The 13,326-nt window shown below is 43.3% G+C and overlaps 1 protein-coding gene across 2 annotated transcripts in view; it reads left to right on the top strand.

Moving 5' to 3' along the window:
- IFT38 (intraflagellar transport 38) overlaps positions 1 to 13,326 on the top strand; it is a 963,458-nt gene that overhangs the window by 25,747 nt on the left and 924,385 nt on the right. For both annotated transcript variants that reach the window (XM_086941404.1, XM_086941403.1), the window contains exon 2: positions 10,788 to 10,899. In XM_086941404.1, the coding sequence (XP_086797530.1) occupies positions 10,788 to 10,899 (112 nt within the window). The remainder of the gene's footprint in view (positions 1 to 10,787; positions 10,900 to 13,326) is intronic.

Below are 13,326 nucleotides of genomic sequence, written 5' to 3'. Positions count from 1 at the left end.
TTTTTAGGTCTCGCCTCAACAGCAAATGCATGCTGTCTTTTCGAGACATGCTGAGTCTACAATATGGACTTCATGCACTGCCGATCTTTTTCATTGGCGCCTCTTACTGTCCTTTGTAAATGCCGGCTTTTGTTTGGTGAATACACTTAGTAGTCCCTCCTTTTGGACTTTTGTACCCTCCCATGAGGACTCCCCTATTACATGTGCTCTTTCTCTTCAGTTTATTTTGGATACTTTGAGAGCACTCTTTATTTGTTGGCCTGCGGTCGCACAGCTGCTCCCCATGCCTTTCGATTTCCATTGTGACTGAAAATAGACCTGTAAATCTTGTCACTGCACTGCTTTCATGTTTCATTTGATTTGTTTACTGCTTATGACATCCTAAAGGTATAGTTTTAACGTGAGCATGTGTTTGCAAGTCCTTTTTAAATTACTTTATTCAATAAAGATAAAGAAGCTGGAGTAGCGTGTTTGAATTGCTCAAACTTTTTTTATTTATATGATTTTGGACACTGTGTGGCTTTTATTTTATCAGCACGGTGCCCGCTTCAGGGACGCCGCACTTTTTAGGTCGCCGTCTTCTTTTCTCACAGGCGCAGAGGGGCATGGCTGCCTAGTTTACATTCCTCTTTGCCACGCCGAGGAGCAGCCTCAGGAAACACTACTGCTCTGCCTGTTGTAGGGGAGCGGCGCCTCGCACCAGATAACTGCAGAAAAGGCTCGAACCGGGTGGCACAGGGAAAACAATGACAAGGAGGTTTGTCCCTGGGGATTTGGTCCTCTTTGTTTCACCGGGCCTCTGTTTGTTCTCCGTTGCTGCCCCAACTCCATTTGTTACAATGCGGCGCCAACTTCAGGCCAAACGCCTTTCTTTTATCAGCGCGGTGCCTGCTTCATGGCCCCGTGCATCATGTTTAACCCCTTCAGTGCTGATGACAAAGCCAGCTCGTCATGGGCTTTACCTGCCCTGTGCTTATGACGAGCTGGCTTTGTCATGTAAAGTGCAAATCATAAAATGTCAGCACCCAGCGGGAAAACCCATAGCAGCCAAGGTGTTAATGAAGTGTTGATAATAGAAAGGCACACAACACTGCACTTCTTCTTTCATGGGCACTGTGTTGCTAATAAATAGGCGCATGGCCCCCACACTTCTTCTTCCAGCATGGGTGCTGCACACCTTTATTATCACATCGCCTTTCTGCAGCCTTCCTCACCAGGATTGAAAGCTATTCACTTCCCATCACTCTTTACAAAGTCTTCTATGCAATGTCTTGTGCAGCGTGTGCACGGTATGCAGCATACACAACCCGAACTCTGCCTGCGATGCGCGCCAGCGGAGCCCAAGGCGGGGCAAGCTTTGACACCGGCCACGGACCCTTTTCATCCCAGATGAGGGCCTGGAAATCGCCAATCTGTTGTAATTGCTTTTTTAAATAGAAAATATCCCACAAGCTCAAGACACTCTGTTTCTACCCCACGGGTAGTCTGTCTCTTCAAGGAGCTCCCTCCCTCTACAGATCAATAACCTCTATTGAAGCAGGCGCAATGCTGTTGTTTGGCAGGAGCAAACATACTCCAAATTTTGACAATTGCGGAGTTGACACTTTTTGATGAACATTTAATTCGTCAGACGCAGATGGATTGGTGACGCTAACATACATATTGAAGCCCTGAAGAAGTCCTTGTCGGACAAAAGACATTGGCTACTGATATGGTTTTTAGAAGAGAAAAAAGATGAATAAAGATTTATTGAAAGAAGAAATTCTCTTCATATCCATTTGTTGTGACTCAGTGTCAATTGTCATGAAAATTATTGTCTTGTCTTTCATAGAAACGTATGCATGAAATAGTTGTATTTCAACACATTACCACTATTTGTTGGGTGCTGACCCACCTCTCTGTTAGTTTGTTTTGGAATGTTATTTCCACATAGTAGTATGGTGGAAGGGTTATACTCCAGGTTAGTTGCACCACTGTGAATAATTGTATTTCTTCTTTTCTTAAACACTTTGTTGGCAAGTGCCTTGAACCTTCTTTTTCTCCTATGTCGATCAATAACCACGCTTGCATTCCTGCCTGGCTGAGTGCTCTCTGTGGAATTTTTGTGGTTTCTGCTATTTGAGCTGCAGCACTCCGTTGTTCCCTTCATTGCTCTAAACGTGTTTATACAGATACCTACAGCGAGGCTACCGTAGTGAGCAACCTGCACAAGATCACACTTGCTACCAAGCAACTGCTTACAAATGCCACTATACGGTCTAGGGAGAAAGCATTCCACGTAAAAAGCTAGCTCCTCCATATGCAAGTCCCTATTCCTGATGGGAGTGAATGCATCCCATATAACTCAAACTATTTAACAATTAACATCCGTCTATAAGGATTTGCACAACAAACACAGGAAATAAAGACTGCAGAATGCATGAACATATAATAACAAATTAACCCTTATACATGACTAAATCACTAGCACTGGGCTTCCACAATGTGGCTGCCTCCCCTCCCATTGTCTGGGCCCGGCTTGCGCAGCTCGCTCTCCTCCCCCTTAATCTTATCTCGTAACATTTGCAGTTCATTCAAAGACCAAGAACAAATGTCAGACGCTGTTTCCCCGAGGGCACCTGTTTCCTTTTTTTCTTTCTTACTTCAGAATGAAAAACCCACCCCCACCTCTATTAGGGAGGTGAATAATGAATTAATAAGACAGGGATGCCCTTTCTCACTCCTCTTGTTTACACTGTACCTACAGTGGCTGTCCACAGAACAAGAGACAATGAGGGTATAAGAGGAGTTAATAAGAGACAGAAGTCTTAAACGAGCTAATTGCAGATGATGCCAATGTTTCCCTGTTCGTCCTGATCTCCTGATCTCATAGCTTCCTGCACTGCTCTAGGAGCCAGAGGTCAATCATGTATAGGGTTACAACCCCCCCCCCCCCTTTCTCAGCCAGTGGGTCCCTCAAATCTGCCCCTGAGAGCTGAGGTCTTTTAGATATCTGTAGGTAAATCATCAATATTCTCAGTATTTCGTTAGCTATCTTCAAGGATTTAACTGATATTTGTGATTCTAAAACTCAAAGATGATCCTGAATGGGTGACCCCACCGGTAGATTGAGTTGCGGAACATCAAAAAGTTAGTAACTTATTGGTACAACCTGCATTTCAGGAGTGTTAGAACAGATGTATCTTAAAAGTGGGCTGACCATATGGCTGATTGCTGGCTGCTTCCATGATCCTTTTTTAAAAGTTGAAAATAGAATTCTGTGTTCATGATATCTGATGCTTGATTTCCTGTTGATCTGATTCAGTCTAGCTCATTCAGCTCTGAATCGTTTAACTCCAGTGTTCTTCAGAACAGAACTTATAATTAAGATTAGGAGTCCCCTGCTCCTTTGGGGATCACTCCACTATGAACATTGTTGCGTTGTGAGGTGTTCTCCAATTCCTCAAATTTACCCTTGTATGATTTTGTTCTTGCAGATTGTTATTCATGTCTTTATAACTGCTGTCCTGTTGAACAAGTTTGGTTGAACCTTTGAGACTGAATATTATTTCCACTAAACCATGAACGTCTTTCATCACCTTTTAAAAGTCTTTACCCAGTTGAACCCATAAGGATGCAAAATCTCAGTTTGGCTGTGCTCTGATCCTCACTGGCAAGTGGCCTTTCTTCTAGGAAGGTGCAGTAGAGTATATTAACCTCAGTCAGCAGTCTTTCCTTGCATAGGCTAATCACAGTAGCACTTCTTGATGAATCTTGGGCGCAAGCCTATCCTATCCTAATCTTGAAAGGAACGTTATTCCCAGCAGAAAGTTGCTCCTGCAATTTGCTCCTCACAGCTACACTTTTGTGGCACTGTTGGACTTGGTCCTTTTTGCAGGGTCATTCCTCACCTTTTTCCTTCCTCCTGTATTTTGTCTGACCTGTTTTTGTTGGTGTAATGACTTAGGGCACTTTACCACTGCTGATCAGTGCTAACGTGCATATGCTCTCCCTATAGTAAATTGATGTATGGATTAGTGACTCCATGATTGGCTGGTTTGGTTTACTTGTCAGGCCCTAGTACAGTGCACTGAGTGTGCCCAGGGCTTGTAAATCAAAGGCTGCTGGTGGGCTTGCAACACTGGTTGTGCCACCCACAGAAGCAGCCTGTAAAGTGTGTCTCAGGTCTGGCATTGCAGAGCCTCTGTGCAGTCAGATACTGCCATGTTGACTGGGCAATTGCACCCACTTGCCAGTCCCTAAACCTTCCCTTTTCTGTATATTAGTCACCTCTACGGTAGGCCCAAGGGCAGAGTGCATTGTAGGTAAAAGGTAGAACATGCCCTGATGTGTGTGGTATGTCCTGATAGTGAATTACAGCCATTTTCGTTTTTCACTATTGCAAGGCGACCTGTTCCCCATAGGCCAGAATGGGCAGTTTGATTATAACATCTTATAATCCTAACTGACTCGGGGAACTAAGTCAGTTTAGTATGCCTGAACTCAGAATGATAAAATACATCTTTTAGTGAAGTTGGTTTTAACATTCTGTGTTTGAAAATACCACTTTTAGAAAGTAGGTATTTTCTTGCCTAACTGTCCAAGCCTGCCTCTGCTATGTTGTGTATTCCTTGTCTGGAGTTTGAGTGACAGGGGCTGGCGGATTCCAAGAGACAGTGTGAGTCAGCACAGGGCTGAACAGACCAATCTGCATGTAGAGTGGTGGGAGGGGAGCACCAGGGTCCTGAATAGGGCTGTACCTGCCTTCCACAATGCTGGCTCCACCTCCTGTGGTGCGTCTAATGTCCCTTGCCCACACTGTCAAAGGAAAGATGGAGTCCTGTAAACAAAGTGCTCCATGACTGACCAGAAGTGGTTTGGACTAGGTACAGACACTCAATGCCTTCAAAGTACAAAGAGAATAGTAGTATAAATATTGGGGCCCAGACCCCAGGACTTTAGATCACTTTTGGGAAACAAGAAGAACCTTTGCTGAGGAGAGGAACCAGAGAGAAACTGAAGGAGGAGACTATAACTAAGATGAGTGCTGTTTGAGGGATTGGCCTGCAGTGGTTGCCTGACTGCCAAAGAAAGGAGAAGGAACTTTGTGCTACTTTCATCAACTTGTTAAGGATCTCCAAGGGCTTGGAAATTGAGCTTGCCTTCTGCTGAAGCCTCAGGGATAACCGACTTCACCAACCAGCTCCCATGAGTTCATTTGAAGTGCCTGCTGTTGTGCTGGGCCTTCTGAGGTACTGCGTGTAGCAAGGAGCTGGAAGCCCAACTCACGAAGAAGAAGCGTGACGCTGCCGCAGCTGCTGTTGTCGCATCGCTGAAGAAGGGTACCTACCTCTGCCAACTAGAGACCCCCAAATCTAACAGGCACTCTATGTTGGATGTTGATTACATCCTGAAACAATATTCTTATAATGGGATCCACTAGTTATGGTGATGGCTGACTTCTGCAACCTATGAATTCTAGGGTACGCCTCAAATCGCACAACGACACCGACCCTGCATGGTTAGAGGTCATGAACAACTGTAGCTTCTCCTGAGATGGTTTAAGCTAATTCAGGTAGAATGTGCAGCCATCCCAGACAAGAAGTCAGATCCCTCAGGTTTGTAGATCAAAGTGGAAGCATCAGGAAGATCTTCAGGAGAGGCAGTGTGACTACTTTAACAAGCATTTGCAATGCAATAGGTCGCGCATTTATGCAAGTTTAAGCTATTGGCATTGTAAATAACAATGCCTTTTGTTCCTGTTTTGGCTTTTAAAACATAAATAATAGGCATTGTCATTTACAATGCCGATAGCTCAAACTTATGTAAATTCGAGACCTATTGCATTGCAAATGCTTGTCTCCACCTTGGCATGGTCAGCGTGGCAGGGTCCTGGCTGTGCCACTATTCCTCAGAAATAGCTGTTTCTTCTCTCGCTGGCACCTGAAGTGCACCCGCCAGCTGCTCAAGTCGTTTGCTGCCTCCGCCCTGTTAGTGCTCGGAAAGGGGTTTGGGGAGTGGAGAGCGAGAGGGGGGAGGCTCTTCTGTGCTTTATCCCAGCCTACCATGCAGGCACGAGTACTCCGCCGCATTCCAAAGAACTCCACTGTATACCCCCTGTCTTTCGCCACGGTTTTGAAAAAACATATCAATTCCTCAATTTAATATAGCCCAATTATGGCATTGTGGCATTGTGCAGCTAACATCATCAGCCACACTTTCAAAAAAGACATAAGCAAAATAAACAAACACAGCCAGAGTACTGGAGCGAAACCCAGACGGGGAGCGCAGGCTGGCATAACTCTTCATGATCGAGGTCCTGGAGCAAATGCGCTCTGCATTTTTTTTCTTCCTGCTTTTGGTATGGAAAATGTTTAAGGCTGCTGTAATAAACGACCATTTAAATGCCGACAGTAAGAGCTTGTTGTACATCTGCTCAGGGACACTAACTGCAAAGGAGATTACGAGCAAATCAGACTTTGCTTGCGTTGGGCTGTCTGCTTCGTCTAATAGGAAACAGATTTGGGGGTCGCTTGTCTGAGTTTGTTACCTGTGTGCCTGGATTCCAAACCTGTTCAGCAGAGCCAATTTAAGTAATTTCAGACCTGGGCAAAGAATGAGAAACCTTAAATTCAGATTTTTGGAGTGTAGTTTTGTGGATGAATGAACAAAGGGCAAAGCACCACATTTATCCTTGTAGGTTTTTAGGCACTGCTTTTATTTTCATCTTGCAGTTGGATAGGGGCTTTTTGAGACAATACAAACATACTACAACAAACAAAAAACAAGCGCTGAAAGGCTGGCACGGCCCGCAAGCATCTACAATGTTTACCTTACGGGAGCGAGCAGCGGCAGGCGCTGCTTGCTAACAGCTAACTGCTAACAGATGGCGCTGCTGCTCGCTCCCGCAAGGCAAACGCAGCACATGCACAAGGGCCAATTGGAAACAGTGCAGAACATGAACGAGTTTCCACAAAAGTCCGGAGCGATTTCAAGAGGTCTCTCCTAACAGCGCTTGCGCGCTGCATAGGTGAGACCTAGGAACCTGATGGCCTAGCACACTGCCCATAAAAATTACTGTTAGGGGTTAGCAACACAGTTCATAATGTCAATGTGTCAGGTCTGAAAAGACAGTCACTATTTTGAAAAAAACAACTCTCTCCCTTTCTCACACTGGGTCAGATACAGGCCTCACTCTATCATTCACAGGCGTGTACAAAATTCTGCATAATGTGGATTTAAGGGACTTACTTTAAGGACACTGAGTTGACATTTTACATGGGACAGGGCAGTAGGGATTTCTCCAGAAGAGTAAAAGTAAGAAGACCTGTATTATGAGTATCTTACTCGGACACTACCTCCAGTCTTCCAGAACCTTGTCAGAGTGGGTAGTAGTCACTTTCTGAAGGAAGTGTGCTCTCAGTTGACCTCTCAACTTTAGAACACAGTTGAGTGGGTCTCACGTCAGTTAACTGATCTGAGTCCCCACAGCTGTGTGATCTAGCATTAAGAGCTTACTAATGGTGAAAAATGACAGAAATCAGAGGAAAAAGATACATAGTTAGCACAGCTCTTCAGAGCAATTCTGAGGGCTTTCCTACCCAGGATAAGCATGTCTGTTCACCTTCACTGCCCTTACCCCTGAAAGTAAAGGCCTACAATTACATGAATCCTGCCCTAACTGGCATGCATATAAATGCTTTCTGCTTGCAGCTTGTTATAGTGCATTGTTCATGTTCATCCATCCCCCCGCCTACCGCTGCATCTCATTTTCTTAGTCCTGTATCAGCATTTAACTTATCTGGTCGGATCAGTTAGTGATATTTTACAGGGGTAACCCTAAAGTCTTCCTCCGTCTCAAGGGCATCATTTCTAGAGTCTGGTCCTATTTCAGCCTAAGTCTCTGCCAATTCAGATGTTTTTTGTAGGCCTTTTCGCTGTGAAGTCCCTCCATTGTATTAGTTCCATTACTGTCTCTATTTGTTCAACCTTGGACTCGCTTTGTGTCAGTTTGTAGTTGCCTTATTTCTTTATTTTTCTTTTGCTTCCCTTGTCAGACTTCCATTGTCACATTTTGCAACTTTTTCTCAGTTCATGTGATAGGTTCATCTGGGTGAAAAAAGTAACGCATGATGCCATTATCTATTATTCAGAGTTTTGCAGCAAAGAGCGACACATATTTAAGTCTTTACTTTTGAGTTTAATCTGAATAATTTAAAATGCATTTCTTTGCTACTGTACCATTAATTTAGACTCAGGAAAAAAGGTGAACCCTGCTGCCCCCACTAAGAATTGGCAATTTTGTCTTGCCCCATGTATATTTAATAGGCGTGCCACTACCAGTCTGGGTGATGCCAATGGGTTTAAGATCAGGGGAGGGAATGCTGGGGCTACAAAGGGGCTGCTAGTACTCTACTCCTGCACTATTGAAAAACTTTGAAAGACCTTTTGGTACTACCTGATTGGCAAACCACACCATCGAGTATAGTTCCATGCTTTGCCTTTCAGTTTGTTGAGGTATACCTACAATCCAAATGTTATTCCTCCTGTAGCGGCCCTGAGTCTTCCGTTCGGTTCTCCAATACCCCCATCTTGGTTTGCAGGTCATTGTTTTTGCTTTTGTAGTTCTTGAACCATTAGGTATGTCCCAACAATGCAGACTCCACTTTGTTCACTGATCAACCCAAAGTACATTTAGATTTATTGTTATTGATTACATTTTACTTTCCAGACCTTCATAGGTTGCCGGAAAAAGGCTCCAATATAGCATCAAATGTATTTGTCGCTCTTTGTTCGTTGGCAGTATTTCCGTTCAGCCCTTTTTCGTTGTGTACTTCTGTAGGTTTTAGTGAAACCACCCCTCCTCAGTGTCCAAGATTTTTGGCTAGTTTCTCTACTCCCACTCAGGTTTAATTGGGTGTGGCTCTAGTTAGTGAAGTGTGCATCAGTGACACCAGCACTGTGAGCGCTAGATAAATTAAATGTGTGCACTAATTTATGGTCTTGTATCTCGGTCTGTCGCAGCTTCCAAGTATCATATATTTTTTATGGTGCCTATACTTAACTCCCCAGCATTGGTAGTCTTCTGCTATACTACGCGTAATGGGGCCTGGATAGCCAAATCGCTCTTTTCCATGCCTCTCAGATGTTGAGGGGTGGGGAATAAATGGCTGCATCTGCATCTGGTTTTAGTTAAAATATCAGTTTTTCTAATTTTCCACACTCACCATGGAAATTTTAACTCCAACAAGGAAATGATGGACGGAGCGCTGAAACCGGTCCCAGGATGCTTGTTTCCGGTCCAGGGAAGTCACGACTTGGCAGTTGGGGCTGGACTGTCCCCATGAGGCACAGGGTCAAGACTGATTTGCAAATATCTGTGTCCGAACTGGGGTGGCAAAGTGAGCTAAAGAATGATGATGGATTCAACCCAGATCTGTGACTGGGGGTGAGTGTCTGGAAAGTTTCAGGGCTCCGTCCATCATCTCTTTGTGTTTACTTTGTTCGCCCTAAGTTGGCAGGGTATGCCCAGACATAAGTCCCTTGCTCACTTTGCCACTGGATTCAAGCTAGCGTGGCTGATGAGGGCTGTTAGCCAGAAACCGATCGCAGGATGCTTGTTTCCGGTGAAGGGAAGACATGGCTTGGCAGTTCGGGGATGGACTGTTCCCATGAGGCACAGGGTCAAGACTGATTTGCATATAGCTGTGTCTGAACTGGGGTGGCAAAGTGAGCTTAAGAACAATGATGGATTCAACCCAGATTTGTGACTGGAGGTGAGTGTCTGAAAAGTTTCAGCACTCCGTCCATCATCTCTTTGTGTTTGCTTTGTTCACACTATTTAGGTGCCATTCACTATTTATTCTGCATCATTTGTATATGTAAAGTTGTCGTCCAGGTGTGCCATAATTCCACAGTTGCAAACAAACACCAGTCGAAGTTCATAGGAGAGTAATTGGAATGGTCCATGCAAATGCTTGTACACCCACAGAGGTCTAAGTTTGGCCTCCTCATATATTATGTTATGCTTTACACACACTTCCCTGCATATCTAACCCTAAGTGTGTGTTACCTAGCTGTAAATGTTACAAAAGGCAACAGTCTTGCACATTTTCAGATGAGGTGTTGAGGAAGGGAAGTCTTTTTTTGCTGAAAATCCCATTCCTAGAAAAGAGAAAAACAAAATGTGTTTTATATTTCTCTAATTTCCCACTCGTGCTCATAGAGTGAGATATTGGAAAAATGTATGCAGTACAGCGGAGATATCTCTGAGGTAACATGCTGCCATGAATTCCTTTAGGCAACAGAGATATCTCACAATCTATACCGGTCTAAACGTGTACAGTAAATGTGGCCATGCAGTTAAAATATGGAAACTAGAGCCCTACTCCATATTCGTGATCAGCAATCACCAACAAATAAGCGTTCTTGAATGTCCCTTTGTTTGAAGATGTCTAGTAGGGTTGTAAAACCAATTGTGATATCTTTTGCTCATCTCTCAGACTGCACACACACCTCATACTAACGCCTTAGACAGCAGGTTTCAGGGCTTCATAAATGACTAAAATCTTTACCTCAGTACACTCAATTTGCTATAGTGTCGGAGAAAGATAAGAATGATTTCTCTTGGCACATGGCTCTCATTAAAAGCCTTGCACACCAGGACTGTCATTCAGATTACTGTTCAATCTGAATGCACAATTTCTGAAATATAAAATCTGACTTCTCAATTAATACTGTTCATATGCTTAAGCTTAGTAGAAGCATCTAGCAACTTTAATTTTTCATTTCCCATGTCTGTCTTCCAGACTTTACTGAGATGATGAGAGCGCTGGGATACCCCCGCCTCATCTCGATGGAGAATTTCCGTACTCCTAACTTCCCACTGGTTTCTGAAGTACTTGTGTGGCTAGTGAAAAGGTGAGTGTTTTCCATATTCAAGAGAAGACTGTGTCTGTTAGATACTCCAGATGTCTGTCAATATGTTGTTAAAGTCTTTATTCAAACTTTTTGTAATGATTTTATTTGCCCATCACTTATATTGCACTTGGACCCTATTAAATACCTGTTTATGAGCCCAGTGGGCTCACAGTAGCATCCAGAAAATAATAGATTGTTTACCCCTGAGCTCCCTGGACGCCTTTTCACTTGTTACACATTTTACAGTAGCTGTCTCTTAGTAAAATAGATACGTCCATGGATTTTTAACATAACAGAGCATACCGTCCTTGTATTTGTGATTTACAAAAATTGTTATTTCTGCATAATTTCCAGGCCTCCCGTCTGTAGCCTGTAAACGGTATAGAAAATAGCCCCAATTTTTTAACACTGTGTGTTGGTTCGCATATGTGCACCATGAAACACTGAAGTAAGTGCCCAAGAACCCGGAGATCTAATTTATTTTCCAAAATAATAGAAAAACTGTCCCAATCTTATATTTGCAACCTGAAGATGATACAGCTATGACCCGAGCCTCCAGTCTTATAATACTAAATGAATTTAGTTATCTTATTAGTTGAGTTAGGTATTCCTTCTTTTGTATGGGCAGGATCAGATTTTCTTTTTTATATATCCAGTGTTTTCCACATGGGGTAAACGTGCATCTTTTTTTCTTGCCACTACCGAGACCTGTATTACATGACCTGTTGACCTGCCTCTTGTTTTAGTGGATTCATATGGCTGAGAAGTATCCTGTGATTCTCTAGTATGCAATACAAATAAACAGTTATTATAAAATGTAGGGTCCTGGATTATGAACTTTGCCAATTTCCTTGATTAGAGGTTTGTTAGCAATTGGTGAGATAAACCAGTATTGTAGGGAGACGTGTATTCGTACCTTGTCGGCAGATGGAGTTCAACCAGTCCAGTGGTTTATAGCACTTTCATGTTTTACGGACGGTAGCACTGTCTCTATAGATTCTAGTTCAGAGTTAAAGACTTATTTAAATTGTAACTTTTTTCAGGTTTGAAAAAATAGCTAGTTTGAAAATGCTCTTATAATTTATTTAATTCAGAATTTTTTTAGGATGTCTGAGAATAGTTTTTATAGAAAGGAGGGCCACTTTCCCCAAGCAATTTTTTCTTTTAATTGGACTTAAAATGATTATACAGGTACTAGACAATGGACGAGTTTACTGCACTAGGGGCTATTAATTTAAACTGCACTATTTAGCTGTAACCATCAATATGCATATTTTATGGTTGGGAATTAACTTAAAAGTGAATTAAAAAATGGCACAAGTTCACAGCTCAACTTTATGTAAGTTAAGGTTCGTTAGGGTTACTTCTGCAAAGTTTTTACAGGTGTCTTTTTATACTGATTGGAGGACAGGGTTGAAGGCTGTTCCTTAATCCCAAGTGAACAGGGTGGGTTTTGTGGTGTTTTGAATAAGATCCACTCGGGAACTTCCCGTTGGTGTCTGCTGTAGAGTTTGATAGTCACAGAGAGTGCACACCTTTCCCCCTTCTTTGGCGACCTCTGTACTGCCTTTGACACAGTACACTGCAAGACCCATAAGAGAAACCTCTCTCGTTTGGTCTACTAATTTTTCTAAGAAGATGCACTCTTTGTTGGTTATGGCATTGCAGAGTATTTGTGGAGCGGTGTCGAGGAAGGTCTGAATGTAATTATGCTCTCAATCAGAGCTATGTTCTAGCCTGTACTATTTCTTTTTTCCCCATCTGATTTGCTTGCACCTGTGGTTGAGAGAGGATGCTCCCCCCCCCCCCCCGCACCCCCTCCAAATTAAAGCATACCCTGTTAAAAAATGTCCATATTCAGATGAGCTGGTCATTTTAGGTCAAACACCTTTTGGGCTACTGCGGCAATTCAATGTGTTAGCAGTTTATTGCACAGAAAACAAGCTGTTCATAAATTAGATAAGGGCCGAAGTACTAGCATTTGCATAGAAGCACTTACAGACCAATAGGAAGCTATGGAATGCCTTTCTATAAGAAGTAGATAGCTAGAAAAATTGGGAGATCTTCTTTATCTATACATGTATTTGGGAGGATTGTTAAGCTGTTTGTGGGAAAGTGCCCCTTTTTGCATGGTTGCCCCCTAACTTTTTACCAGTGTGCCCTGCGTCCCTGCCAATCAGGCTTCTAGAGACTGTGTTCTTTCCCAAAACTGTACCTTTGTTCCCACAATTGGCACACCTCTGGGCCACATGTAAGTCTATTGTAAAAGGTACCCCTGGTGCAAAGGGTCTTGTGACCAGAGAAGGCCTCTAAGGTCTACAGCATGTATTATGCCACCCTCAGAGACCCCTCACCCAAACACCCACACACTGCCATTGCAGTCTGAAGAGTCGACATGTGTGCCATGCTCACCAACACTGCCTGTTG

This window comes from Lissotriton vulgaris, chromosome 10, assembly GCF_964263255.1.
Source record: "Lissotriton vulgaris chromosome 10, aLisVul1.2, whole genome shotgun sequence".
In the NCBI taxonomy this organism is placed as follows: Eukaryota; Metazoa; Chordata; class Amphibia; order Caudata; family Salamandridae; genus Lissotriton; species Lissotriton vulgaris.
This window is presented reverse-complemented; position numbering and strand designations above follow the sequence as displayed.